Source organism: Betta splendens, chromosome 17 (assembly GCF_900634795.4).
Source record: "Betta splendens chromosome 17, fBetSpl5.4, whole genome shotgun sequence".
Classification (NCBI taxonomy): Eukaryota; Metazoa; Chordata; class Actinopteri; order Anabantiformes; family Osphronemidae; genus Betta; species Betta splendens.
The window spans coordinates 9438295-9465814 of NC_040897.2; the positions used below are offsets into that span (position 1 = coordinate 9438295).

The window sequence follows — 27520 nt, forward strand, 5'->3', positions numbered from 1 at the left end:
CGTCCCTGCGGCCTGATAGACGGCTGCGTCGGAACGAGTGAAACCCACCGTGGTGTGTGACCAGTAGGAGAAGTCGAAGTTGAAGCTTTTGTTTTCTTTGGGCTGTTTCGGGTTCAGGATGGCTGAAAAGGGCCGACACAGAGCAGTGAGTCCCACCAGAACGCCTTATTAGAGCAGCAGAACCAAATGCACCGTCATCCCTTTTAACGAGGGGAGGGTTGCGGTGCAAAATGAAACAGGAGCTGAGCAGGAGCAGCTGCTCTTTTGGCCGCAAACCGAATCCGGTGGCGCCCCCTGTGGACGCGTTCGGTACAGCGGCCGATGTGTGTCGCTGAAACGAGTGCTCGGAACAGAAAAAAGCACTGGAAGACGCAAGAGGAGACAGTTTTACAATTACACCGAGAGACAGACTTAATGAGAAGAAATTATAAATGTGTGAGTTTTTGAATGGAGTGGGGTCAGTGAAAATGCTGCGGCCGGCACAATGGGCGCAGACGCACACGTCAGCTGATTGTGTCTGGGCTCAGCCGGGACAACGGCTCTTTTCAGCCGGCCGCTGCATCCTGCACACACTGCCGGGCCTCAGGCCTGACTGAAGCTTTTGTTCCCCTCCCCGCCTGATCTCTTGTTGCTGCAGGACGAGGCTGCCTACGCGGCAAAATACTGAGGGGAAACGTTGAACGGGGCTCAGCGTCGGGCAACGAAAGCAACGGCAGAGAGTCCCACCTCACTGTTCAAGCTCACGTTCATCAAAGCTAATATACAAGATTCAAACATATCATCTCCATCATCTCGGCGCTGGGCGCCGTACTCACTCGTCGTGTTTCCCGACATCTGAATGATGCATTTGCTCTCCTTTCCGATCTCTCTGGAGTTGAAGGGCCGGACCCTCACTGCCACCTTCACCGAAGCCCCCGCCATGATGCAGGAGGGTGTGCTAGCGAGTGGGAGAGCTGGAGAGCCGTGCCGATACACAGACACACACCTGGCACCTGCACAGAGGGACGACCACAGGCAGCGGTTGAATAAACAGAAACAAACCTGCTGTAGGAGGCACTATCGTGCGTCTGTGTCTTCTAAGTTAAATAGAAAGTAGATTTAAGCAGAATCAGGTGTATTGTTGTCATAATTAGACACTGGGGACGTGGCCTCGTTAGCCTGACTAAGCAGAGTAGGACACCACGACGCATCCCCTCTTCTTATATTCAGTTTGGTTTCAGGCAGAGATAGGACCTCTTAAACCTCAGAGCGGCCGAGCCCTTATTTGATCAACATCCCCATCCCTCCTGTGCACAGTAAGATGGCTGCTTATTCTCCGGGCAGCATCCCCTGGCCTCGTCTGGCGGCCGAGGGCCTTGTGATGTCACTGCATCCCTGCTTCCAAAACCAAAGAGCATCTTCCTCAATGTGCCACATTATCATTTTTACAGCATCCTTACAGTCATGTTTAGGTCTGCTGTTGATTTTAAACTTCGCCCGGAAACTGATTATTTATTCAGATTTTAAACGGTGTGTTTGCTTCGAGGCAACGCGCCGCACAAACCTCGCCGTGTTCTGTGGCAATGCGACGATGACGCGCGCTTCAGTGACATTTTGACAACAGGATTTGCCGTGAAGCCTGCGAATATTACCAACCGATGTAAATAGAGGCTCCTCCATCTTGCTCTGCCGCACCTCAGACGGGCCGCGTAAACATGAACGGCGCCGACACCAAATCTAGCGAAACTGCGTCAGAAAGGACGCGAGCTCACATTCATTGACAGTTTCCACCCAAGATCAAACGACGCACAACACAAACGTCTAACAGTAAGAGGTGCGTTGACAGAGGGAGGAATCAGCGATCCCGGCGCCTTGTCATCATTTATCTATAATGGAGAAATAAAAGGCCTCGGAATCATCGCGCGTGACACCCTTTAAAAACGGCGACGCGCCAAGAAAAACACGAAAACACTCGTTTTACCTCAGACTCGGCGAGCGCAGAGGGTGAAGCCCATTCAAAACAGCAGCACGGTCCTCCGGGCGCCTCCGTCTCCGATCTCCTCGGCAGCCCGCGTCGCGTCGCTTCCTCTCAGTTCTCGGGGCAGCCTACAGCATCCCTGCCCTCGGCACTGCACCCATACATGGAGCATCCGCCGGACGAGCGCAGACCGAGTCGGGCGCAGCTTCAGCAGCAGCGCTGGGTGGGCCGAGCGGCGAACACAGTGGTGCGTCAGCGGGCGGAGGAGTGGGAGGGTGGGAGGGAGGATGCTCCAGCGGCCCACCGTCGGTCTGGAGGAAAATGGCGGCGCTGCTGTGCCAGGGATGCTGGGAGGCGGCGGTGACATCAGCAGCAGCGGCAGCAGCGCGTGGCCATGAGGCAGAGCGATGCAGCACAGCGAGGAGGAGGACGGGGCTGGGTCCCCGAGACACAGGAGCACTACAGAAGACAAGTTGTTTCATTTTAAAGCACCAATGCGTGTTTATGCAATATATTGAACAATCATGCAAGCTTGTATTCCAAAACAAGGATGCGTTTGATCAGATTATGACAAATTGCTTCCTTATTATGGATAAATATTTACTTTTCAAAATCAGATGCTACATATTTACACAATTATTCTGATATGTTTGCCTGAAACGGCTACTGTATAAAAACAATTGCCTTCATGTGTCCTCAAACCAGTAAATCATGCCTAATGTGTCTCTAAGAAAGACAGACTAAAAAAGTGCTTCATATGCATGGATCAGATGTTTCCTCCAGAGGCTCCCATCACACCAGACACGGAGACGGAAGCTTAGCTCGGGTTTATTCATCCCGTGCTGTACGAATAGCGAAGGGAAAGTCTGTCACAGTCCAGAGAGTAGCTCACAAAACAATCATTAAACGGAAAACTGTTGCGCATCAGCAATGAATGTTGTGAAACTCATCGACCAGTGTGTAGTGCCATCTTGTGGAAAATGCAACTTTAGCTTCCACCAAGCAACACACAATGTGTTTCTAGAGTATTTTTCATGAATTTAGTTGATAAATAAATAAAATCGCCCTTTTATAGAGTCCACAATATTTGTTTTACATGTTGGGTTTAGGTTCACAAGGGAAAGCCGTTTTTTTTCTCCATGCATGACTTGGGCCCAATAAATCAATGAACTCTCTTCTGTAACGCGCTATTCTGGGATAGATGAGCAAAAGAGTGAAAACCAAGCCTTTGTGCGCTTTAATGGCTCAACTGTAAGCACAGCACAGACGTAAACCCTCTCTCTCAGCTCCTCCTGAGCTGTTTGGAGACATTTAGGCTCCACGTGGAGCAGAGGCCAGCGAGAGCAGTGTTTATCATGGGTGTAATTATTGACCAAGCCAGACTCGGAGAGGAACACTTGTTTTTGATCCAGTGACATAACACCTTTACAAAGTAGCAATATTAGACTCTTTAGCTGCTGACAGCAATAAATAAATAAACGTGATGGTTCTGCTTCAGAGCGTAAAATACAAGACTGGGATAAAATCAAAGTAAGAAACGCTTGACTGGGATGTGTTTAATGTCACAGTCGCATCCAAATGTAAATGTTTGACGTGAACAGTTTGGACCGTGTTCAATCTTTAACATCACCATTTCTCACATAACAAAACACATTTACAGCAGAAGCTGCAGCAGAGGTTCTACACAAAGGATAAAGCGGTCTAGGCCTGAACAGCAGTGATAACATGAAAGCAGCATATTGCCCTATTAACCTTTGCATAGGGAACTTTGTGTTCTTTTCTGCATAGTTTACCTAATTCCCTTATATTTGTCATTTTAATGGCCACTGGTTGGAGGGCAGGCAGGATACAGGCTGGACAAGTCATCAGCCATCACAGTCAAAACAACCACTCACAACTATGAACAATTAAAAATCTCCAGTCAACATAACTGCATGTCCTTGGACCCCACACATAAAGTCATCAAAGTCACATCCCAGCATAGGCAGCCTTTAAATGTTTATTTATTAAAAACATAATTAAACATTAAGTAGCTGAGCATGAAGGTCTACAGTTGGCTTATTCAAACTACACAATACAGCGTAAGTATGGTCCGTTGCCATATGTATTATTGAATGGGTGTATAGCCGTATATTTGCCTGTCCCCCTTGGTCATTGCAGAGAAAAGATTGGCTCCCTGAAGGAAACTCCTCTTTATGAACCAATGCTGAAGCGACAAAAGTGGAAAACAAAGTCAACAAAGCATTCGCAAACTTACCTGAACTAGTTCCAAACTGCAAAGTTCAGGTTGTAATAGTTAAACAGATCCAGACTGTCACTAAATCCCACGAGATACATTCTGTAAAGACTGACCGAATTGACAAATATTAAATATTCTTAAAAAGATCTTAGGACATTTGATGTGTGGACTGGATATTTAAAGGAGTAAGTAGCATAAGTGTTGTAAACACACATCTTCAAATACAGTGTAATTTAAATGGGAAAGCAGTCAAACTAACCATATGCTGAGATGCGATTTGATTTTCTCTGGCTTATAAAATTTTAAAAGTTTTAAATCTTGACATGTTAGTGATTTGCAGAGACCACTGTATATTTTTGTTATTTCTATTTATTATGATGACTCCATTTGCCATCCACCTTGTTGTCAACGTTCAAGTCAAGTGACGCACACCGCCCCCTGGCCAGCAGGTCACGGACCTGTTATTTAAATTCGTCACCCAAAACTCACATCCAGTCTCTCAGTCTGTCGCTCTAAACTCACTCGAACAGGCTTCTGGGGAGTCGGGACACCAGTCGTAATGCAGCGGGCGATCTTCAGCCGCAGCTCGCTGCTCGCCCAGCAGGTGACAGCGGGTCTTGACAACGCTCTGGCAGCGAGGAGTGCGCCCCTGCTGCAGCGTCTGGACCGCTCCATGTCCTCCGTGACCATGCCGCCGCCAGCGTGCATGCTTCGGCCGCTCGAAGTTCCGCTGCGATACCTGTTCGGCCCGGGACCCTCTAACGTCCCTCCACGTGTCTTAGCTGCAGGCTCCACGCCGATAATTGGCCACCTGCATCCAGAAATGTACGAGGTAATGCACTTAGTTGCTCCACGAAGCGTAAACAATATCTAACTTTGGAACAATTTATGTTATGGGCAGAAGATCAGTAGAAATTGTCGTGCGTAATTACGCACGGGCCATTTAACGAGAAATGATTGAAATGCGTGTAAAATCGGCGAATTGATCGGAAAACTGTGTCGTTTGCGCGTTAGATCATGAACGACATCAAGCGAGGGATCCAGTACATCTTCCAGACAGAAAACAACATGACTATAGCTATGAGTGGCTCCGGACACGCCGCTATGGAGTGTGCGGTGTTCAACACGGTGGAGCCCGGAGAGAGCGTCCTCGTCGCCATCAACGGGATCTGGGGGGAGCGTATAGCAGAAATTGCGGAGAGAATGGGTACGGCTTTACGCACGACTTTACGCACGACTTTACGCACGACTTTGCGCTCCCATTAACTGTCTAATAAACAAATGATTCACTCGTTTGTTCATACCCAATTATTTTAATATTTAGGTGCCAACGTACACAGGCTGGTAAAAACACCGGGAGGGTATTTTTCCAACAAAGAAATTGAGCAGGTAAGTGCAAATCAAGTACAGTAACAGACATGTTTATTATGTTACTCATATAAGTGTACAGTATAAGAGGAGAATTACGGAAATGGGGACACATAATCTGTTACCCTTAGAACCTAAATAATTAAATTCTTACTACTTCTTTCTCTCCAAGGCCATAGAAAAACACAAACCTGTCCTGTTTTTCCTGACACACGGCGAGTCCTCCGCCGGCCTCTGTCACCCCATAGACGGCATTGGAGACATATGCAGGAAGTGAGACCCCTCTTCGCCCGGCTCAAACAGAGACTGCGGTCAAGTGAGCCGTCGTTCGTTCATCCGTCGTTCAGCCAGCCGCGCTTCAGAAACGTCTTGCGCCCGTATTACGCGCTTTACAGCAGAGCACAAAACACGCTCGTCGCGACTTCCTCTTTTCATAGCGACACGTCTGGTCTGTTCAAAATATTGAAAAATACGAAACAAAATATTGCATATATAGAAAAACTGTCGCCTAATAAAGATCTGTATACTTTTACTGTAAAATTAAGCATTTATTAGTATTTAAAACTACCATGTCATACTGTGAAACTTTTATAATTAATAACTTAACTTTGGTGCATAGTTCCAGGCTCAGACCACTTTCCCCTTGTTCTACTAGAGGTGTACTATCACCACACAAAGATCTGTGTATTTTTACTGTATAGTTTTGGATTTATTAGTATTCAAAACTACCAGTTCATACTGTAACTGTATAGGCCGTATAGTCAACTTTAATGATCAATAACTTGACTTTGGTGCATAGTTCCAGGCTCAGACCACTTTCCTCTTGTTCTACTAGAGGTGTACTATTACCCCACAAAGATCTGTATATTTTTACTGTATAGTTTTGGATTTATTAGTATTCAAAACTACCAGTTCATACTGTAACTGTATAGGCCGTATAGTCAACTTTAATGATCAATAACTTGACTTTGGTGCATAGTTCCAGGCCCAGACCACTTTCTCCTATTTCTGCTAGATGTGTACTATCATCACACAAAGATTCGTGTATTTTTACTGTATAGTTTAGGATTTATTAGTATTCAAAACTACCAAGTCATACTGTAACTGTATGGACCGTATAGTCAACTTTAATCGTTAATAACTAGACTTTGGTGCATAGTTCCAGGCCCAGACCACTTTCCCCTTGTTCTACTAGAACTGTACTATCACCCCACAAAAATTCATGTATTTTTACTGTATAGTTTTGAATTTATTAGTATTCAAAACTACCATGTCATACTGTAATACAGTCAACTCTAATGATTAATAACTTGACTTTGGTGCATAGTTCCAGGCTTAGACCACTTTCTCCTTATTCTACTAGTGATGTGCTATCACCACACAAAAATTCGTGTATTTTTACTGTATAGTTTAGGATTTAGTAATACTTGAAAGTACTATGTCATACTGTAATACAGTCAACTTTGATAATCAATAACTTGACTTTGGTGCATAGTTCCAGGCCCAGACAACTTTCCCCTTGTTCTACTAGATGTGTACTATCACCACACAAAAATTCATGTATTTTTACAGTATAGTTTAGGATTTAGCAGTACTTGAAAGTACTATGTCATACTGTAATACAGTCAACTTTGATGATCAATAACTTGACTTTGGTGCATAGTTCCACGCTCAGACCACATTCCCCATGATCTACTAGAGATGTACTATCACCCCACAAAGATCTGTGTACTTTTACTGTATAGTTTAGGATTTTAGTAGTACCATGTTATGCTGAAATATGGCCCTTACAGTCAAGCATAAAACCAATAAGTACTGCACTACAAACAGTGTAGTGTGTAACTTTCTTTTTTATTGTTTAAGTCTGTTTGTGAAGAGAGAATAATTGCATTAAATCTAATCCTGAATATTTGGTTATATACATTTTGTATTACATTTTAGTGTTCAAAACTAGATATTACAATGTGTAAGAACAGAGACGGCAATAACTTTGATAAAACAAACTCCAGACATGGGAAATGGTTTTAATGAGAACAAATAACGATTTCAGTATCCATCCATTTTCAACCGCTTTTTCTGGGGGCGGTCGCGGGGGCAACAGTCTAAGCAAACTCCAAACTTCCCTCTCTCCGGACACTTCCTCCAGTTCAGCCCAGCCCAGGACCTGTTTGCCTTGGGAGACCCTACCAGGGGCATTTAGCCCCCCGACAACATAGCTCCCGGGGTCATTCAGGCACACACAAACTCCTCCACCACGTTAATGTATGTTTCACACATAAATATTCAGTTTTTGACTGTTCAATGACTTTATATTAACATTAAACATTTAGTTTCAATATTAAAAGTCACACTTTGGAGTCCTAACAGATGGTAATAAAAGGATTAATGTGTGTGTGCCTAGCCTCACTCACAGTTTTTTATATGAAAAGTGACATAATCCGGGCCTGGCATTATGCACTAAAGTCAAGTTATTCATCATCATAGTTGAATATAAGGCCCATAGAGTATTACAGTATGACCTGGAAGTTTTGAATACTAATAAATCCAAAACTATACAGTAAAAATACACGAATCTTTGTGTGGTGATAGTACATCTCTAGTAGATCAGGGGGAATGTGGTCTGAGCCTGGAACTATGCACCAAAGTCAAGTTATTGATCATCAAAGTTGACTGTATTACAGTTATGACATAGTACTTTCAAGTACTGCTAAATCTTAAACTATACTGTAAAAATACACAAATCTTTGTGTGGTGATAGCACATCACTAGTAGAATAGAATAAGGAGAAAGTGGTCTAAGCCTGGAACTATGCACCAAAGTCAAGTTATTAATCATGAAAGTTGACTGTATTATAGTATGACATGGTAGTTTTGAATACTAATAAATCCAAAACTATACAGTAAAAATACAAGAATCTTTGTGTGGTGATAGTACACATTTAGTAGAACAAGGGGAAAGTGGTCTGGGCCTGGAACTATGCACCAAAGTCAAGTTATTGATCATTAGAGTTGACTGTATTACAGTATTGACATGGTAGTTTTGATACTAATAAATTCAAAACTATACAGTAAAAATACAAGAATCTTTGTGTGGTGATAGTACAGTTCTAGTAGAACAAGGGGAAAGTGGTCTGAGCCTGGAACTATGCACCAAAGTCAAGTTATTAATGATCAAAGTTGACTGTATTACAGTATGAACTGGTAGTTTTGAATACTAATAAATCCAAAACTATACAGTAAAAATATACAGATCTTTGTGGGGTAATAGTACACCTCTAGTAGAACAAGAGGAAAGTGGTCTGAGCCTGGAACTATGCACCAAAGTCAAGTTATTGATTATCAAAGTTGACTGTATTACAGTATGACATAGTACTTTCAAGTACTGCTAAATCCTAAACTATACAGTAAAAATACATGAATTTTTGTGGGGTGATAGTACAGTTCTAGTAGAACAAGGGGAAAGTGGTCTGGGCCTGGAACTATGCACCAAAGTCTAGTTATTAACGATTAAAGTTGACTATACGGCCTATACAGTTACAGTATGACTTGGTAGTTTTGAATACTAATAAATCCTAAACTATACAGTAAAAATACACGAATCTTTGTGTGATGATAGTACACATCTAGCAGAAATAGGAGAAAGTGGTCTGGGCCTGGAACTATGCACCAAAGTCAAGTTATTGATCATTAAAGTTGACTATACGGCCTATACAGTTACAGTATGAACTGGTAGTTTTGAATACTAATAAATCCAAAACTATACAGTAAAAATATACAGATCTTTGTGGGGTAATAGTACACCTCTAGTAGAACAAGAGGAAAGTGGTCTGAGCCTGGAACTATGCACCAAAGTCAAGTTATTGATCATTAAAGTTGACTATACGGCCCATACAGTTACAGTATGAACTGGTAGTTTTGAATACTAAAAAATCCTAAACTATACAGTAAAAATACACGAATCTTTGTGTGGTGATAGTACAGTTCTAGTAGAACAAGGGGAAAGTGGTCTGAGTCTGGAACTATGCACCAAAGTCAAGTTATTAATGATCAAGTTGACTGTATTACAGTATGACATGGTAGTTTTGAATACTAATAAATCCAAAAACTATACAGTAAAATATACAGATCTTTGTGGGGTGATAATACATCTCTAGTAGAACAAGGGGAAAGTGGTCTGGGCCTGGGAACTATGCACCAAAGTCAATGTTATTGATTATCAAAGTTGACTGTATACAGTATGACATAGTACTTTCAAGTACTGCTAAATCCTAAACTATACAGTAAAAATACATGAATTTTTGTGGGGTGATAGTACAGTTCTAGTAGAACAAGGGGAAAGTGGTCTGGGCCTGGAACTATGCACCAAGGTCTAGTTATTAACGATTAAAGTTGACTATACGGCCTATACAGTTACAGTATGACTTGGTAGTTTTGAATACTAATAAATCCTAAACTATACAGTAAAAATACACGAATCTTTGTGTGATGATAGTACACATCTAGCAGAAATAGGAGAAAGTGGTCTGGGCCTGGAACTATGCACCAAAGTCAAGTTATTGATCATTAAAGTTGACTATACGGCCTATACAGTTACAGTATGAACTGGTAGTTTTGAATACTAATAAATCCAAAACTATACAGTAAAAATATACAGATCTTTGTGGGGTAATAGTACACCTCTAGTAGAACAAGAGGAAAGTGGTCTGAGCCTGGAACTATGCACCAAAGTCAAGTTATTGATCATTAAAGTTGACTATACGGCCCATACAGTTACAGTATGAACTGGTAGTTTTGAATACTAAAAAATCCTAAACTATACAGTAAAAATACACGAATCTTTGTGTGGTGATAGTACAGTTCTAGTAGAACAAGGGGAAAGTGGTCTGAGTCTGGAACTATGCACCAAAGTCAAGTTATTAATGATCAAAGTTGACTGTATTACAGTATGACATGGTAGTTTTGAATACTAATAAATCCAAAACTATACAGTAAAAATATACAGATCTTTGTGGGGTGATAATACATCTCTAGTAGAACAAGGGGAAAGTGGTCTGGGCCTGGAACTATGCACCAAAGTCAAGTTATTGATTATCAAAGTTGACTGTATTACAGTATGACATAGTACTTTCAAGTACTGCTAAATCCTAAACTATACAGTAAAAATACATGAATTTTTGTGGGGTGATAGTACAGTTCTAGTAGAACAAGGGGAAAGTGGTCTGGGCCTGGAACTATGCACCAAAGTCTAGTTATTAACGATTAAAGTTGACTATACGGCCTATACAGTTACAGTATGACTTGGTAGTTTTGAATACTAATAAATCCTAAACTATACAGTAAAAATACACGAATCTTTGTGTGATGATAGTACACATCTAGCAGAAATAGGAGAAAGTGGTCTGGGCCTGGAACTATGCACCAAAGTCAAGTTATTGATCATTAAAGTTGACTATACGGCCTATACAGTTACAGTATGAACTGGTAGTTTTGAATACTAATAAATCCAAAACTATACAGTAAAAATATACAGATCTTTGTGGGGTAATAGTACACCTCTAGTAGAACAAGAGGAAAGTGGTCTGAGCCTGGAACTATGCACCAAAGTCAAGTTATTGATCATTAAAGTTTACTATACGGCCCATACAGTTACAGTATGAACTGGTAGTTTTGAATACTAAAAAATCCAAAACTATACAGTAAAAATATACAGATCTTTGTGGGGTAATAGTACACCTCTAGTAGAACAAGAGGAAAGTGGTCTGAGCCTGGAACTATGCACCAAAGTCAAGTTATTGATCATTAAAGTTGACTATACGGCCCATACAGTTACAGTATGAACTGGTAGTTTTGAATACTAATAAATCCAAAACTATACAGTAAAAATATACAGATCTTTGTGGGGTGATAATACATCTCTAGTAGAACAAGGGGAAAGTGGTCTGGGCCTGGAACTATGCACCAAAGTTAAGTTATTAATTATAAAAATTTCACAGTATGACATGGTAGTTTTAAATACTAATAAATGCTTAATTTTACAGTAAAAGTATACAGATCTTTATTAGGCGACAGTTTTTCTATATATGCAATATTTTGTTTCGTATTTTTCAATATTTTGAACAGACCAGACGTGTCGCTATGAAAAGAGGAAGTCGCGACGAGCGTGTTTTGTGCTCTGCTGTAAAGCGTGTAATACGGGCGCAAGACGTTTCTGAAGCGCGGCTGGCTGAACGACGGATGAACGAACGACGGCTCACTTGACCGCAGTCAAACAGAGCATAATGAAGATGGTTCTGTTATTGTTTGCTCGTGTTAGCATGATGCTATATCTCACATTGTTATCTAATGTATCGCTAACAGACATAACTGCCTTTTCCTGGTCGACACAGTGGCCTCGCTGGGAGCAGCACCAATCTTTATGGATAAACAAAGTGAGACAGTCATGGAAGACAGGATGTTTACTGCATAGGTTTGTGTGTGATGGACTCTGTATCGTTGCGCTCTCAGACATTGACATCCTCTACAGTGGCTCTCAGAAGGCTCTGAATGCACCTCCTGGCACAGCACCCATCTCGTTCAATGACAGAGCATGGTAAGTACAGTAAGTGGTGAGTAAGTAGCTTGTGTACCTGCATGATTGGATAAGACATCTGAGACTATCAAAGTAGTAACACAACATCCTGTTGATGTCTTGCTCTGTCCCCACACAGCCACAAGATGTTTAACAGGACAACGAAACCTGTGTCCTACCTTTTTGACATGACACATTTGTCCAACTACTGGGGTTGTGATGGCAAACCAGCCAGACAGTAAGTCTCCACCTCCTCATACATTATTCCCCTGGTGTGCATTAAAGGTATCTTTACTGCAGTGAAACAATAGGATTCATCAGGGGAATTCTATCACTCAAAATCACACCCCAGTATGTTTTTGTGTACCCAGTATATTTACCCAGTAAATTAAATACCGTTATTGTTGATGGTGGCATAAAGCTCAGACATGGTGCTTTCATGTAATATCCCTTTAATTTAAGCTGAATTGTAACTGGGTTGTAGATACCACCACACTGGCCCAGTGTCTGGATTCTTCGCTCTGAGAGAGAGTCTGGCAATTCTTGCTGAGAAGGTAAAGACAGATTTCACCCCAGAGAGTCCGTGTCATTCATTTCAAACCTCTGGCTAAATCGTGGCTTTGAAGGATGATAAAACCTGTTGACCTAGACTGTTGTGACTTAATACACTTTGCTCTGACAGCGTTGAGTTGAAAACGACAAAGCCTGTGTCATCGTCATTGAACCACTAATCTTTGCTTCCCACTAGGGACTGGAAGAGTCCTGGAAGAAACATAAAGAGGTGTCAGCGTACCTTTACAGAGGGCTGGAGGACTTGGGTCTCAAGCTCTTTATTCCTGAAAGGGTAAATAGATAACCAATAAATACATACATTAATGAATAGATTAGTAATTGCAAGAATTAAAATGATTATATACATACACATATAAAAAATGAAGCCCTATATACTGTAAATATGAATGCTTTGGCTGTTTTCATTGGCGCTACTTGTTTCAGCACAGATATTTTCTTATTCTGTGACGTGTTGTGCAGGATTTGAGGCTTCCCTCTGTCACCACCATTGCCGTCCCTGCTGGATATGACTGGAGGGAGATGCTGACCTATATCATGAAACACCACCACATGGAGATGACTGGAGGCCTGGGTCCATCCATTGGCATGGTGAGCTGCTGTTGATATTTTAATCCTATTACAGTGAACAAATTAATTTCTATGCATGACAGTCACAGTCGACACCAGATTCATTCAAGCAGTTATTACAACAGCTGCGTCATCAGCTCGTTGTTTTAACAGCTTCCTGAATCATGCTGCTGACTCACTGGAGACTTTCCACCTCTGTTTCATTAGGTGATGAGGATTGGATTGATGGGATACAACTGTGAGAAGCGCAACGCTGACATGGCTCTGCACGCCCTGGCAGACGCTCTAAAGAACTGCACAAGGAGCAAGGCTTAGGAGAAGAGATTCGCCAAATCACACTCAGTTATTGACGAATAAAAAATAAACATTCAGTGTCTCTAAATGTACTGTATGGCATTTAGAACAGCATGCACATTTTAACTATTTTTCTATTTCTTTTCACTTACACATATTCTAAATGTGGGCCATTTGCCTCGCTTGTAGTTTTTAGATGAGTTCTCGAAGGAAGAATCAGATGTTGTCATACATGGTGTGTGCAGTAATAATGTCAATAAAATGTGCTTTTATTTAATCAAACAAGTCCCCTGCTTCAGTTCATGAAAACAGTAAGGCATTATTTCATAAACAGCTGCTACGGGTAAATATGTCAAAGTTTTGTCTCCCACATGGCTGTGGCGTTTAACTATACAAACTACATTTCCCATGATGCCCCTGTTGCGCTCGCGCATGAGTACGTCCCGCTACGCCAACAAAACGTCGCAGCGTCTGTTTGGTGACAGTTTACCTGATTATACCTGTTCTGTAAACAGTGTGTGGACTTTATCTGCATTGATAATGGCATCGCACGGAAACGAGACAGGTTCGTGGCGTCTTTAGTTTTAGATATTTGACCTAGAAATGGCAAAAATACGCAGTTTACGCTGAGAGCTGCTACATAGTCGAACTATGATACAGTTAGCTTCTTTTGTGGAGTTGGCAATACGCTAGCTGCTAAATCTGTTATATTTAAAGTTAAATTCACTTTCAAAGATGCTCTTAAATGTGTAATTTAATAGAAACGTGGAAAGCGAAAGATTTTCCTGAAATCCGTAGTTAGTCAAGCTTATTATTAACTGTTTATTTACTGACAAACTTGCATTTATTAGCGTTTTCTCGATTTAGTTTGCGTTAATAAAAATCGTTGCTGCCGCTTTGGTGAAATCATCATCACATCTCTATATGTTACAAAATGATATGATTTATTCATAAATACCAATGAACACAAAACACTGACCTTGCGTCTTCTTCTGGTTTTCTGACCAAATTGTTAACTTAAAGTGACGTCACTGCCACCTACTGTTAAATAAAAGATTAGCACCTGGCCTGTTTGTGGGCAACAGCCACTTTTACATGAATTTTACGTGAAACACCCATCACTGCCTGCTTCAACTTCATACGTTCATTAAACCTATTTTATTTAGGGTCCGTGGAGCTGAATCCTGCTGTCCTCCCTCTAGACTGGCTTCTGGGGACCTGGGAGTCTGATGAACCTGGGGAGGGCTGTTTCCCCACTATAAAACCTTTCAGCTACACAGAAACTCTACACTTCACCCACGTGGGACAACCAGTGATCAACTTCATGTAGGTTATTATGTAAGCAAACAGACTTTAGTGTAACTCCACGTTACCACCAGCACCACTGATGGAGTGGTGAGACCTGAAAGCCCACTGTGCAGTTTTTCTTTATTTTCTTACCTGACTCTGGTCCTGATTTCTCACTGCTGATGGCGATGCTGTTACAGGTTTAATGCGTTTCATGCAGAGTCTCAAAAGCCGCTGCACAGAGAGTGCGGTTTCATTAGGATGCAGCCTGGAACCAACAAAGTGGCATTTATCATCGCACAGAATTCAGGTATGTTCCAGAAGCTTTGTTATTTTTTAACCCGGAAAAAGTCAAAGAACTCTGCACTCTTCACACCTGTTTTGGGGGATAATGTTTACCTGTGCAGGTCTGGTGGAAATTGAGGAGGGGGATTTGACAGGGCAGCAGCTTAACCTGCAGACCAACTCTTTGGCCAGAATTTCTTTTGCCAAGAAGCCACATGTGCAGCAGGTAAAGTTGACTCCTGGATCCTGTGCCCTAATACTGTAACTGGAAGTCGAGTAACATTATTAACATTGCACCAAACCTCTCTGTCCATAAAATTAAATGTGTGCTGTTTCGTGCCACTGAGCTCATCTTCTGTTTTCAGATTACCAGAGTGTTTCAGCTCCGACCAGATGGGAGACTGGAACAGACAGTTTCCATGGCAACAGACAATCAACCACTGATACAGCACTTGCACATCACTTACCATCGATCATCTTGACTGAACCAGATTGACTTCTGTAGAAATACCGCTGTGTGTAAAAATAAGTGCAGCTTGTAAAAGTCTGATCAATAATGTCTGAGTCAGAAATGATTCTAAAGTTATATAAGGTTTTAATTCTGCTGCCTATAGACAAGTTCTATTCAGGCTGGCAAACTAGAACAAAGTATATCACATCAATGATAACTAACTTTGCATCGTTCAGCCATGAACTGATGCTGAATGTTGCAGCCAAATTCAAATGTTTAAAAGTGTCCAAACTGTATTCATGTCAAGCTGTTAAAGCTGAGGCGTTTTTTTTGTTGTTGTGACATTTGAAAAAAGGTAAATGTTGTGCAGAGTCTTCGTCATATATGCACTGATAAAATATTAAGCACCCGTCCCTCTGTCTGACTATTAAAAGAATGAAAGAGTTGTCTCTGCATCATTGCGTCTATGTTCTGATATACATCTTTTAACCTATGAGACTAGACCCATTTCTGTGGAGTCAGCAGAAAGAGGAAGAACCAGGCGAGGAAGTGGTCAGATAGTCAAAACTGCAGTAATATCAACAAGGCAGTGTAAATGTCATTGTAATGGGATGCTGCTAGTTTATATAGTGGCTTTTTTATAATGCATAGCTTACATGATCCCTCTTGTTTTGCATATTTAATGATGTCTGTCTGACTTCTCCACACTTTAAAATACTGGATGTCCTTGTATTCAACACAGTCAGTCAAGTCAGGTTTTAATTTCATCTAACTGGGCCACAACATATTCCCTGTAAAATACTGCCACCTACTGAATATATCACTTGTGTTCATGTTATTGATCTCACACCTTCATCAATGCAGCAGCATTTTCGCCAGCCATCAAGAGAGCGTCATCTACAAATTCTCCAGAACTCATCTGCTTCTGACTGCAACATGGAGATTTAGCAACATCTTTATTCTACTTCAGCTCCGTGTTCATTTTCAACTTAATTTTTAATCACCACTATTATTCGTGGTCCTTTTATTAAACAGCTCTTTTCAAGTTCTCTCACCGTCATACGATAAAAATGAACAATAGCCAACAGATTAAGGGTAAATTTATTGTGAATCTTTAAAAAACGGTCACGTGTATAAATGACCACAGACAACCACCAAGCATCCCAATCAGTCACAGTTGTTGTACTGGCTCTCCTTAAGTGGCAATACCCATAAAAAAGTCTAATCATAAATAAAGTTATTAAAAAGTAAATTCATTACACACAAAATACATTCAGTACCATCGCTGTGGTCTCTGGGTTTTTGGCCATAATGAGCCTCAGCATCTGAGTCTATCATGGCTAATATGCAGCATTCGATTGTAGAAGGTAACATTTTGGAATGGGATCGGACAGAGACGCTCGGGCTTTTGCAACAGGGTGTAAACTCACTCCTGACCAACCTTCACATCAAAGTGTGAAAGGAATCCCTGTTGGATCCAGGTAACTCAAAGTCACAGCCAGCTGAGCATCATTCATTATTCATTGGTCTACATTCACACTCGGAGAGACGGCGTTTGGAAAAGGCTGTTTATCTCAGGAAAACATGGTGACAGTGCATCACAGGGTCGACTCTGGTGTGAGCAGCGCGGCAGCGTTTCCTCCGCCACCCGTGCTCTCCAACATCACAGCGACTCCTGCGAAGCAGAGGAATCGCGTACAGGCACTAAGATAACACAGACATGGCGCTGGTGGAACATTCGCTGACGGCTGCTGACGCGCTCCATCCTCATCAGGCACGCGGAGCACCTCCTCCCCAGCGTTGATTGACAAGTCTGAGATTTCAGCGATCGCGCCCCGTGTCCCGGCTGCTCACTGATCCTTCATGATGTACACGTACACCGCGGTGAGGACGTACTTGAGGGACTCGATGGCGGAGAACAGCCAGTAGTGTTGAGGGGTGAGGTCCTTCTTCACCACACACTTAGTCATCTCCGCCTGGAAAACAGGATTAGTAAATAAGGTTTGAGAAATAACCTTGTAAAAAGGTTAAATCACTGTAGAGTTGCTGTACTGTTTTTTTATATTTTGTTGATTACAACAGTTACATAAGTCGTGATCATTTGAATTTTATACAGAAAGCACCTGAACACTTGACATTTGAATAGCTGACATCGTCTGCAGATGTAGTTTGCTCTATTGTCATTTCCCTAAGATTCTAAATTTTAGACCTCAGCTCATTTTAAAAATTAGGGCCCAACAAAGTCAAAGTGACATTCATTACTGAAGAATTTATCAGTTCTGATCTTTGCATAAGAGCAACCACAGCAGCTCCAGCTCAACTTTCTGCCTGTCACTACTAGAATATGTGAGTGTATGAAAACAAACTGTTGCATGAAGCAGGTGCTGTAGTCAAATAGCTTCAGCGGGAGGAAGTTCACACGTCTAAACTTCCTCACCAAAGCCGATTACACAACGACATGGTATCAAATACATCAGAAACCAAGACGAGCTGCCGCGTGGCCTCAGTGATCACTCACCCATCCTCCTCGCCTCTTCAGCCAAGGAACCAGGAACCTGCGGACGACCTGGCCCAGGCTGTCCACCAGCATCTGAACGGCACCGGGGTGTCCCTGTCTGACACAGTCCACCGCCAGGGCTCCAGCGACCGCGTACATGGACACCACCTTACCCCAGGTTATGCCTGCAGGAGGAGAACACAGGTTTGGTCTGTGGGCGATTATAGGGACGTCTGTTGCACGCTGAACATTAGAATGCGAGAAAGTAAGATAGAAATCCAGATTTTGGCTTCAAGCTTCAAGACGTAACATTTCCTGAGTGTGACTGATAAAATCGCCCATTACTCCCACTATAAACACTCCTTTCCTGTTCTCCTGAGTGTCATTCCCAGTTCATGCCTTAACACCCATCTCCTCAGGGCTCTGTGACTGGTGACTCGTACTGAAATAAACTACATAGGAGGTTAAAGTCAACAAAGCTGTAGATTTGTGTTAATGCAGCTGATAAGATGTCGGTTCTGTGGAGCAACCTAACAGGCCGAGTGGTGAATGCGAGAGACTGTGTTGAAGTAGCGCCGAAGCACCGCTGACGTTTCGAGGTTCAACACAGGAGTTCACATTGATGAAGTGGTTCATGAAGCTGCCAACGCACCTCCTCGTCCTCCTAATCCGGGTTGATAATCAAGGGCATCTGGACATTTTTAGGCAGAGTTTCCGTCGAGGCGTGGGCGGTTACGACGGGTGTCAGCGCGGTGGAAGCCCTAATGGGATTAGCCTCCTGCAGCTCAGCCTGCGTGGTCACGGCCCGTCCTCCCAGCTGACCCGGCCAAAGGGGATAGAGCCGTGCACCAGCTGACGTGAGCCGAGCGTCACATCTCGCTCCCGGGCCCAGAATAGAGACTCGGAGGTTGTCGGGGATAAAAGCTGCAGGAGAGCGGAGCGGGAGGCGAGGGGGAGAGAAGTGGGCGGCGGGGGAGGATGGATGGAGGAGAGACGGGCCATGTTGACGGCTGGAGAGCCAATCACTGGACCGGTCATTTCCATCCGACGTCTGCAGCCGGGTTCTGCACTTGGAGGAAGAATAACAACACCAAAACGCTAAAGCGCAGTAATAAAAAGTACTTCCAGCCGGCAAAACACACCGACATGGCTGTTTCTATTTGTAGCCGGGCTTATTCAGGCCCAGAAGGTTGGGTCAGCCCGGGTTCACCACTGTTATTCCTCAAAGAAACTGCACCCTCGTACTGTTGAAACAGGCCAGTGCTCAAAGTCATTGAGTGAGTCGGAGTTAATCTCTGCTGGGATGCGCTGTAACTAAAGACAAGGCAGCTCTTAATTTGGAGACGTTCCACCCGATCCAAATACAAAGCAGCTTAGCGTGCCTCCATCTGCACGGGCCCCAGACTGGGTCAATATTTAGGGTGGTTCTGTTGAATCTTTGCTCCTCCCCTGTGGTCAAAGGCCACAGACCAACCAGGACATTTACCAAGCGTGGGAACTGATTCTGACGTCTAAATGTTCCGCTCCGGCTCCGACGTCGCCGTCAACACCAGCTTCCTGTTGAGAAACGAGGCCGCGTACCTGCCGAGAAGATCTCCGTCGCCACGCCGATGAACGCGTCCGAAACCATGGTCTCCATGGCAACGGAGATGTTGAGCTGCCGCGCCGCGTTCCTCCACAGACTGGGCTGTATACACTCCAGCTCGTCGCCTAGGCAACACACGGCGAGCAGAGAGAGAGAGGCATCAGAGGGGCCGGAGACGCCGACAGTTAGTCAGGATGAACTGGCTGAAAAGTGATCCCGCAGGTGGAGCGCTGTTAAAGGGCAGCTTCCATATCTGCGCTGGTATCGCCTGGCGTGGCTTTAAAGCACACTTCGAGAGTCCAGGTGTAATCACCGGGTTCAACCCAAGCTTATCACAGTGTGAAGCAAACATGACACAGCGGCGGTGGATACACATCACTCAACGGAGGCCCGATTTTTGCTAATGTATAAATTATCGGTTCCGTCTTTAGCGGATCATCCAATTCCTCAGCTCCAATTTTATCATTCGTCATTCAGCTCAAGCCAGATTCACTCAGGTTAGTTACCCTGTTAGTTAGTTAGTCATTGATGATTCATTTCCATTAAACAGACTGGACAGAAATTATATTAACAGTTTGCACATATATTGCACTACATTCTATCTACAAAGGTTTATGTCTCCCTTACCTAGATAGAGAAGCACCAACGACACCTCAGCGACAGCTGCGTTCGGGGGCGAGAGGCTCAGCTCGGTTTTGGAGCATCCGAGCCCGTTCTGGTTCAGTCTGGACAGGATGTACTCTCTGCACAGGGCTTTGGACTGGGACACCAGCTCCTTCTCGGTCAGCGACCGGTCGAACACATCCAGGACCTCTGCAGCGAAGACAGAAGAGCGTCGCAGGACGTCCATGTCCTCCCTGCGGGGGATCCGGGTCGGAGGGAGGCGGACCTCTTTGGATCAGTGCGTCTTCTCTTGATCCCAGAGGGGAAAGCTTTGATAGGAACAAAATGGCTGCTGTGTAGCAAGAAAAACCCATATTTAGGCATATGTGGTTACTTTTAGAAACACACATTAAGCCATCATATTATTAATTATAAAAACATGACAAACAGCTTGTGTGATTATGTTAATGGATTCTGGTCCCATCAACATTTAGAGTGAAGCCATTGGTTTAAAAAAAAAAAGATGTAGACAATAAAATCTGCTGTAAAATCAGAGCAGAAACTTACATAATAATATGATGGAGGCGTTATTGTTGTGAGTCACATAGTGGGATTGTTAAGATATTGCTGCCCTTCTTGGATTACGCAACTGATACTACAATAAGACAAAAGGAACAACCGCCGCGTCCTGATTAAAAAGTATAAATCTAACGAGCCTCAAAGTGTGGAACAGCCGATTCCATTAATCTCGTTGACTGCCAGTGTACTTGGTCGGCAACTTACCTGCAACGTTGTCATAACACAAACATTCCGATGGTCGACGTTCGGTTAATCAATCAGAACTCGTTCAGACCCCTGCGGTGTCTCCCAAATTAAAAAAAAAGAACCCGCGTTGAGCAACTGGAGTCCGTCCGCTTGCAGAGAATAACTGTGTGAGACGCGAGCGGGACCGAGTTGCGCGTCTCGTGTCTCCTTCCCCCGTGAAGATCACGCTCGATCCACTTGCGCGTCGGAGCAGCGCCGACCGAGCGCCGAGGCGCGGCCACTGAACGCCTACCTGTTGTTCCACCTTCTCATTGGCGCTCGGAGGGTGCGTTGGTTTGTCGCGCGTTTACGGCCCGGAGGAGGAGTTTCAAGGCCGCCCTCAAAGCAGCAGCGATTCAAAGCGCGGCACGGCGGGCAGAGGGAGACAAATCAAAGGAATCCGGATCCCCATTCACAAGTTTGAGCACAGAAGACTGACATAAAGCTCCGAGGGGAAGGTTGTCATTTCAGCGGGACTTCCCTGTGCAGGTGTAACCAATCTGCAGCTGATCCAGTGTCAGCGTTTATCTTAGTGTTTCCTGCTCAGGTCAGAAGTGCAGCTTCCAGCCCCATTCACAGCAGATAAAAATAGACCCGGATGCACCTTTACTGGAAGGCCTTTTGTTCCTTACGGGCTATATTTAGCTATCTGAGCTATTCTAGGCGTTTTACCCCAAACAGCCATAATGACAACTTTACAGAGACATTGTTGTATTTTAAAGGGAATAATCGCCCTGATGTCCAGAAAATGTGGTGATGTCGAAATAAAAACCTCTCAGAGGAGAGACACACACCTGTTTGTGATATTTTACAACCTCTACACGTTTTATAAAAGCTACAAACTGTTCTCACTAATTGTAGCTATTTGTTTAATTTTATTTATCAATAGCCTACTTGTTAGTCTCTACATGACCACTGGGTGCCGCTGTTCCTCACCTTTGGCGGTCATGATTCATAGCCTACGTACTAAACAACGTAGAATTTGTGAAGTGTCGTCGACTACTCGTTTTTCACAATAGCCGCATATGAGGAATTGTTGAGATCATTTATTTTCTTTATTCGAAGTATCATTGTTAGTGTAGAAATACTATAATACATGTAAAACTACAGCAAAGTATCAAATGTAAAGATACTTATTAATCCGAAAAACCTGCCTACATATAAATACAATATTATATATAATATTTCGATTTTTATCATTATTATTATTACACTTACACATTGATAAATATGTGTACATAGTGAAACACAATTGTATTGATTGGGATGCCAGCTTCAGTGTACATCATATATATGATATACCTTTAACATTTAATGAACATGAACATGCAGCATTGTTCCATCTGGGATGTATGTGATACTCAGGTATGCTCGTTTCTCTGGACAGCATTACTAACTACTCATGAAATGTAGTTTTGCAAGAGACAGTGGCAGCAGCACAAGAGGATCAAAGCAGATTTATGAGCTATGTGACGCCGGTGTTGAGAAATCTTTACCGCTGTCGCATACCGAGAGGAAAAGTGTTCCCATTCATGTTTACTGACTATTCATTCATTTGCAGCAGCCACGTCGTACTGATTGTCGATCCAGAGCTATCTGTCTGTGTAATTAGTTACAATTGGCTAATTGGGAACAACTGGTGTGTCTCGAGGATGCTGTCTATTTTGTGGCTGTGTTGTTGGGCAGAGACGCATGTTCAGCAGAAAACACTGTGCTGCTTTTGTCGCTATCGATCACCTCTGCTGCTGGGAGGTTAATAGTAAACTGTCATGAGACCCAGAAGAACAGTGGTTGTAGTGTTTGTATTGTAGACAGAGACAATGACACAACACAACCTATGCACGTATCACTGTCCAGGTTATATCTCAGCCCATCAGGCCAATCGAGACCTGTTTAAGGCCGGGTTCATAAAGCTTCTAGTCCCGTCTGTCAGTCAGAAAGGAGCTTTTATGGTGTTCGAAGGTGAACTGTCTTCAAGAAGTCCAATCCTGAACAGAACCTCTGACATAAACACTACACTGATGTGCTCGAAATTCTGATAATTCAGATAAAAATTCTGAAATGATGGAGATGGAAACAATGACAAGCAGTACTGGGTTCTGAAGTTTGTGGTTTTGGTGTCAAGGGCTCTCGGATGAGTCTCCGCCTCAACCTGTGCTTCTAGGAACATGAAGTCTTGGTGGTGTTGACTCATTCAAACTAATGTGTTCATGATCATGTAGCCAGGTTTCAGTAAGACAATCAATGTTAATGATGGTTCCCTCTCAAGTTTCACTGACAGGGTGGAACTCCCGCTGGCTCCGTTCTGTGGGATTTCTAATGTATGTACTGCACTTCGGGCCAGAGTCGCCATAGGTTGAGCCGTGGACAGTCAGCCATGCGTCGTCCCTCCCTTTTGTGCGTGAATTCTTGTCATTCTAGCGTAATGCGCAAGGTGAAGAGACATTTCTCAGCTCCATCCAAGTCTCACACCCATCACCCATCAGGAACAGGTAAAACCAGAGGCGCAGGTGAGTCGGTGGCAGCTGCAGGGGTTGGACGGAAACCTAACCTCCGGGAGGGTTGGGCGTGAAGTGACATCACATCTGCCGCCACCTTTTGCCTAAATAAGGTTTGATGTCACATTTAAACCTCGTATTCAGTGAAGTGATGCTGTAAGATGCAGACGTTTACTCAGACCAGATAAGAACATTTCAAATTAAACTTTCTAAATCCTACAGTGCACAACTTCTCATTCTCAGGTATTCCAGTTGTTTACTTCTTCTTACAAATACTTTTGCTGTTTCCACCGGTTGAACCTTGTGGGTGTCGCGTGCCTTTGACCTCATCCCTTCCTGCTGCGCCGCTGAGGCAGCCCAATCACACGCAGGCACCGCGAGGGTGGAGCCTGACAGTGGAACAGGGTGTGGCCCTTAAACCGGCAGGCAGGCATGCAGCAGTGCCCTGTGATTTAAACTGCGCTCAATGACCTCAGTCCCGCAGCGATCCCAGGCTGCTCCTCGTTTTAACTCACCCCCCCCCCCCTAAGCGTTGCACTCGGACCCGTGGGAGGATTTTTAGGAACACACCTCGCGTGGAGGAAGACACTCTGACCTATGGAGGTGCTCTGAGCTCTACTCTCGGCTGATTGCTCCGTCTGGTCCGGTGGATCCTCGGGATTCGAGTGCCTCCTGCTCCGGCTCAGTGGGAGTGAGCGTTGGGTCCGGTGCTGAGCAGGTGAGTCCTGTTTGGGAGGCGTTTTAGCAGCGGCTCACTACTAAACTACCAAATGAATCACATCGATGTGTGCGGCCTCACACATGTGAATGAATGCAGCTGGACTGGTGTGTTTGGGCAGATACTCTTCGGCTGAATAAAAACCTGGGCCTTGACGGTGCTGCTCCGAACACGCTTGTGCTGTAGGGTTCCTCCAGGATTAGCTCAGGTCTCGGCTGTCCTGGTGCCTGCTTGGTTAGACTTGCCATATGGGCCAAGTTCATTGTCTCACCTGTTTGTCTCGCTCTCTTAGTCAGTGAGGGAGTATTTCATTGTCTATAGCCTGACAGCAAGCGTCAAACCCTCCACCATCCTCATTCATTCACTTAAATATGTAATATTTCGTATATCCGTGTATATTTTTTTTATTTTTACTTGTAACGTGTGTGTTGGCTGACGGACCTCGCGCTGGTTTCGCCACCTGGTAAAACCAGCTCTTGGTCGGGTTTCCCCTGTGCTCTGTGGGATTGATTAGGCGGTGCAGCTGCCGCCTGTTTGCTCAGGCACTGGGGAAGCAGGTACTGTAGCTTTGTAGCTCAGCTGCGTCTGATTCATCGCCTGGTTTCTGACTGCGTCTTTTCACATTTTTTTTCAGGGTTTCAACGGAACAAGTTTAAAAAAAAAAGGAAAAAGTCAGAATGTTGCAAGAAGCCACGTCAAATGTTTTAAGGTTCCACAATTACCTCCAGTCCAGAACCGGTAAGTGTCTCTGTCACAGATTTAGCCCCCTGCTGTGTGAACATGTGAATGATTGTGATGATAAAACTGTGAGTTGAGCCTCGATCTGTCTGGCATGAACTGTAAACTCTGCATTTTCCAGATGCCCGAGTCAAAGACTACCTCCTGATGCAGAGTCCGGTCCAGATGACCTCCATCCTGTTGGGCTACGTGCTCTTCTCCGTCTACGTCGGCCCTCGCCTGATGGCAAACCGCAAACCTTTCCACCTAAAGACCGCCATGATCATCTACAACCTGAGCATGGTTTTATTTAACGCCTACATAGTCTATGAGGTGGGAGACGTGGACGCGTGGAGCCGTACTTTCTCAGAAACGCCTCATGATGCTAAAGCGGCGTCTTTGTCTCTTTGACCCCCAGTTCCTGATGTCTGGATGGGCGACCACCTATACGTGGCGTTGTGACCTCATAGACCCCTCCAGCAGTCCGCAGGCGCTGAGGGTATTTATTATTAGTTGTTCCTCAGAGAGAAGAATTTAAACGCTAATCACGAATTGAAACTTTCATCTCTTTCTTCCTCCAGATGATTCGAGCGAGTTGGATGTTTTACTTCTCAAAATATATTGAACTCCTCGACACCGTAAGAGCAGGTTCCTTCTTTGCTTTATTTGTGAAAATACCGCTGTGTGCTCTTTGCTTCTTGAGCTTGGCTGATGTGTGTGTTTCAGGTTTTCTTTGTGCTGAGGAAGAAACAAACTCAGATCACATTTTTACACGTATTCCATCACTCCTTCATGCCTTGGACGTGGTGGTGGGGCATCACCCTGACCCCTGGTGAGATTGTACATCATGTCCAAGCGCTTGACAAAGCAGGGGAACCTGGTCTAAATGTAGTTTGCCGTCTTCTCTCTCTCGCTCGCTCGCTCGCTCGCCCCTCAAGTTGGTGGAATGGGATCGCTCCATGCCATGGTGAACGCCATGGTCCACGTCATCATGTACTCCTACTACGGACTGTCCGCTGCAGGCCCTCGCTTCCAGAAATATCTGTGGTGGAAGAAGTACATGACGGCCATCCAGCTTGTGCGTCTCCTCCTGTTTAAGCTCAGATGAATAGCGTGTTTTGAGGGCGGCTTTATTAACGTGCCCTCCACCCCGCTGTCTTGCAGCTGCAGTTCGTTGTGGTCTCCATCCACATCAGCCAGTACTACTTCATGGAGAAATGCGACTACCAGTTTCCCCTGTGGATCCACCTGATCTGGATGTACGGCGTCTTCTTCTTCCTGCTCTTCTCCAACTTCTGGGTGCAGGCCTACATCAAGGGCAAGCGGCTCCCCACCTCCGACGACGGGCCCAAAGTCAACGGCACGGCCGGCGAACACGTGGTGGTGGTGGCCAACGGCAAGCACCTGCAGAACGGACACGCACACCACCACGCCAACGGCAAGGTCCTGATGGGCAAAGTCAAGGAGATCTGACCTGGTGACTGGAACTGAGCAGGAGGCACACGAGGCTCGTTGGCGCCACCTTCAGTATGTCCTTGGTGTCTTACAGCATTCTGGAGCGGCCCGGACACCGGTGTTCTACTTGAAAATATCAGTGTAGACTTTAATGAAAACAACCAACATATATAACAGGGTGTTGCTATTTGCCAGTAATTTCTATGTGCCACGTCGTTTGTTAGTGGAGAACTAACACTGTCTGGATATTGGTGCTCATTTTGTCATTGATAGTATTCAGCTGAGACTCGACCCATGGATATGTGGCTGGCACGGCCCTTGTTGCTGAGGAGTATTTCATAGTCTTGGCTGACGTCTGGCACGTGTAAAGAACTGCTTGCTTTGTGCCAAAACAAGGTTTTTATTGTAAATGTCAAATATTACAGCTTCTTTTTTTCTGTTGTTATTTAACTAATGAAATAATAAAATTGATGTCAGGTAAAGGTCTATTATTTGAAAAGTGGTTATGGTGTGTATTTTTTAAGAAACATCACACCTTCGTTTTTCAAAGTAACTTCATACTGTATATTACAGTACTCATGCATTTAGGTAATGGAGCACTGTGTGGTGTATCGTCTCTTTGAACAGCACATGAAGGTAATAAAGAACATCCCTTCTGAAGTTCTATTGATGGCAGTGTCTGAACATCTTCACTCAATGTTAGAGTTGTGGCAGTTTCTTCTTGGAAGCTCTTTGTAATCGTGTTGCTGGTACATGCAGATATGATGTGTTTCATCAGAGGCATGAAACATTGGCCATAATCACAATACTTGTATTTGTCAGTGCACCACTAATTCAATATTATTCCTGAACATCTAAAAGCAAATGGAACTTCTGCATCCAAACAGATATAGGCCTTACATTTCCACTGAATTTATGATTACATTAATCTAAAATAGGCTACTAAAAGAAGATCCTAATCAATACAGCCTATAAGCTTGTCACTTCATAAAGCAGGGTTCTAGAGAGGGCAGTAGAGAAACTAGTTTCCTCAATGTACATAAAAAAACAGGGTG

At 43.9% G+C, this 27520-nt stretch overlaps 5 protein-coding genes across 12 annotated transcripts in view; 3 read left to right on the plus strand and 2 right to left on the minus strand.

Moving 5' to 3' along the window:
• Positions 1-2278, minus strand: part of kif1ab (kinesin family member 1Ab) — a 16177-nt gene extending 13899 nt beyond the window's left edge. For 3 of the 7 annotated variants that reach the window (XM_041067985.2, XM_029132265.3, XM_029132263.3), the window contains exons 1-3: positions 1961-2277; positions 816-992; positions 49-122 (exon numbers count right to left, since the gene is read on the minus strand). In XM_041067985.2, the coding sequence (XP_040923919.1) occupies positions 49-122; positions 816-921 (180 nt within the window). In that variant the 5' untranslated portion in view covers positions 922-992; positions 1961-2277. Of the gene's footprint in view, positions 1-48; positions 123-815; positions 993-1960 lie in introns of all 7 variants that reach the window. The other 4 variants (XM_029132264.3, XM_029132266.3, XM_029132268.3 and 1 more) reach the window with 4 other exon arrangements.
• A 2400-nt stretch (positions 2279-4678) lies between these two features.
• agxtb (alanine--glyoxylate and serine--pyruvate aminotransferase b) lies at positions 4679-13850 on the plus strand. Its single transcript, XM_029132313.2, has 11 exons — positions 4679-5028; positions 5211-5403; positions 5521-5585; positions 5737-5837; positions 11921-11991; positions 12068-12152; positions 12271-12369; positions 12616-12685; positions 12880-12975; positions 13164-13292; positions 13479-13850. The coding sequence occupies exons 1-11, from the start codon at positions 4756-4758 to the stop codon at positions 13584-13586; spliced, it is 1290 nt and encodes a 429-aa protein (XP_028988146.1). The 5' UTR covers positions 4679-4755; the 3' UTR covers positions 13587-13850.
• A 107-nt stretch (positions 13851-13957) lies between these two features.
• thap4 (THAP domain containing 4) lies at positions 13958-16043 on the plus strand. Its single transcript, XM_029132331.3, has 5 exons — positions 13958-14130; positions 14732-14891; positions 15053-15162; positions 15260-15363; positions 15503-16043. The coding sequence occupies exons 1-5, from the start codon at positions 13974-13976 to the stop codon at positions 15617-15619; spliced, it is 648 nt and encodes a 215-aa protein (XP_028988164.2). The 5' UTR covers positions 13958-13973; the 3' UTR covers positions 15620-16043.
• A 628-nt stretch (positions 16044-16671) lies between these two features.
• bokb (BCL2 family apoptosis regulator BOK b) lies at positions 16672-21333 on the minus strand. Its single transcript, XM_029132332.3, has 5 exons — positions 21057-21333; positions 20298-20625; positions 19667-19795; positions 18107-18270; positions 16672-17564 (listed from the first exon to the last, which is right to left on the minus strand). Exons 2-5 carry the CDS (start codon positions 20518-20520, stop codon positions 17439-17441), a joined length of 642 nt encoding a protein of 213 aa, XP_028988165.1. The 5' UTR covers positions 20521-20625; positions 21057-21333; the 3' UTR covers positions 16672-17438.
• Positions 21334-24079: 2746 nt separating this feature from the next.
• elovl1a (ELOVL fatty acid elongase 1a) lies at positions 24080-27125 on the plus strand. 2 transcript variants are annotated; one of them, XM_029132328.3, is made up of 8 exons: positions 24080-24293; positions 24928-25031; positions 25153-25343; positions 25429-25509; positions 25592-25648; positions 25737-25842; positions 25949-26088; positions 26175-27125. In XM_029132328.3, the coding sequence occupies exons 2-8, from the start codon at positions 24971-24973 to the stop codon at positions 26481-26483; spliced, it is 945 nt and encodes a 314-aa protein (XP_028988161.1). In that variant the 5' UTR covers positions 24080-24293; positions 24928-24970; the 3' UTR covers positions 26484-27125. The 2 variants fall into 2 exon arrangements, with proteins under 2 accessions (XP_028988161.1, XP_028988159.1); XM_029132326.3 differs by lacking the exon at positions 24080-24293 and adding an exon at positions 24501-24850.
• The last annotated feature ends 395 nt before the right edge of the window (positions 27126-27520 follow it).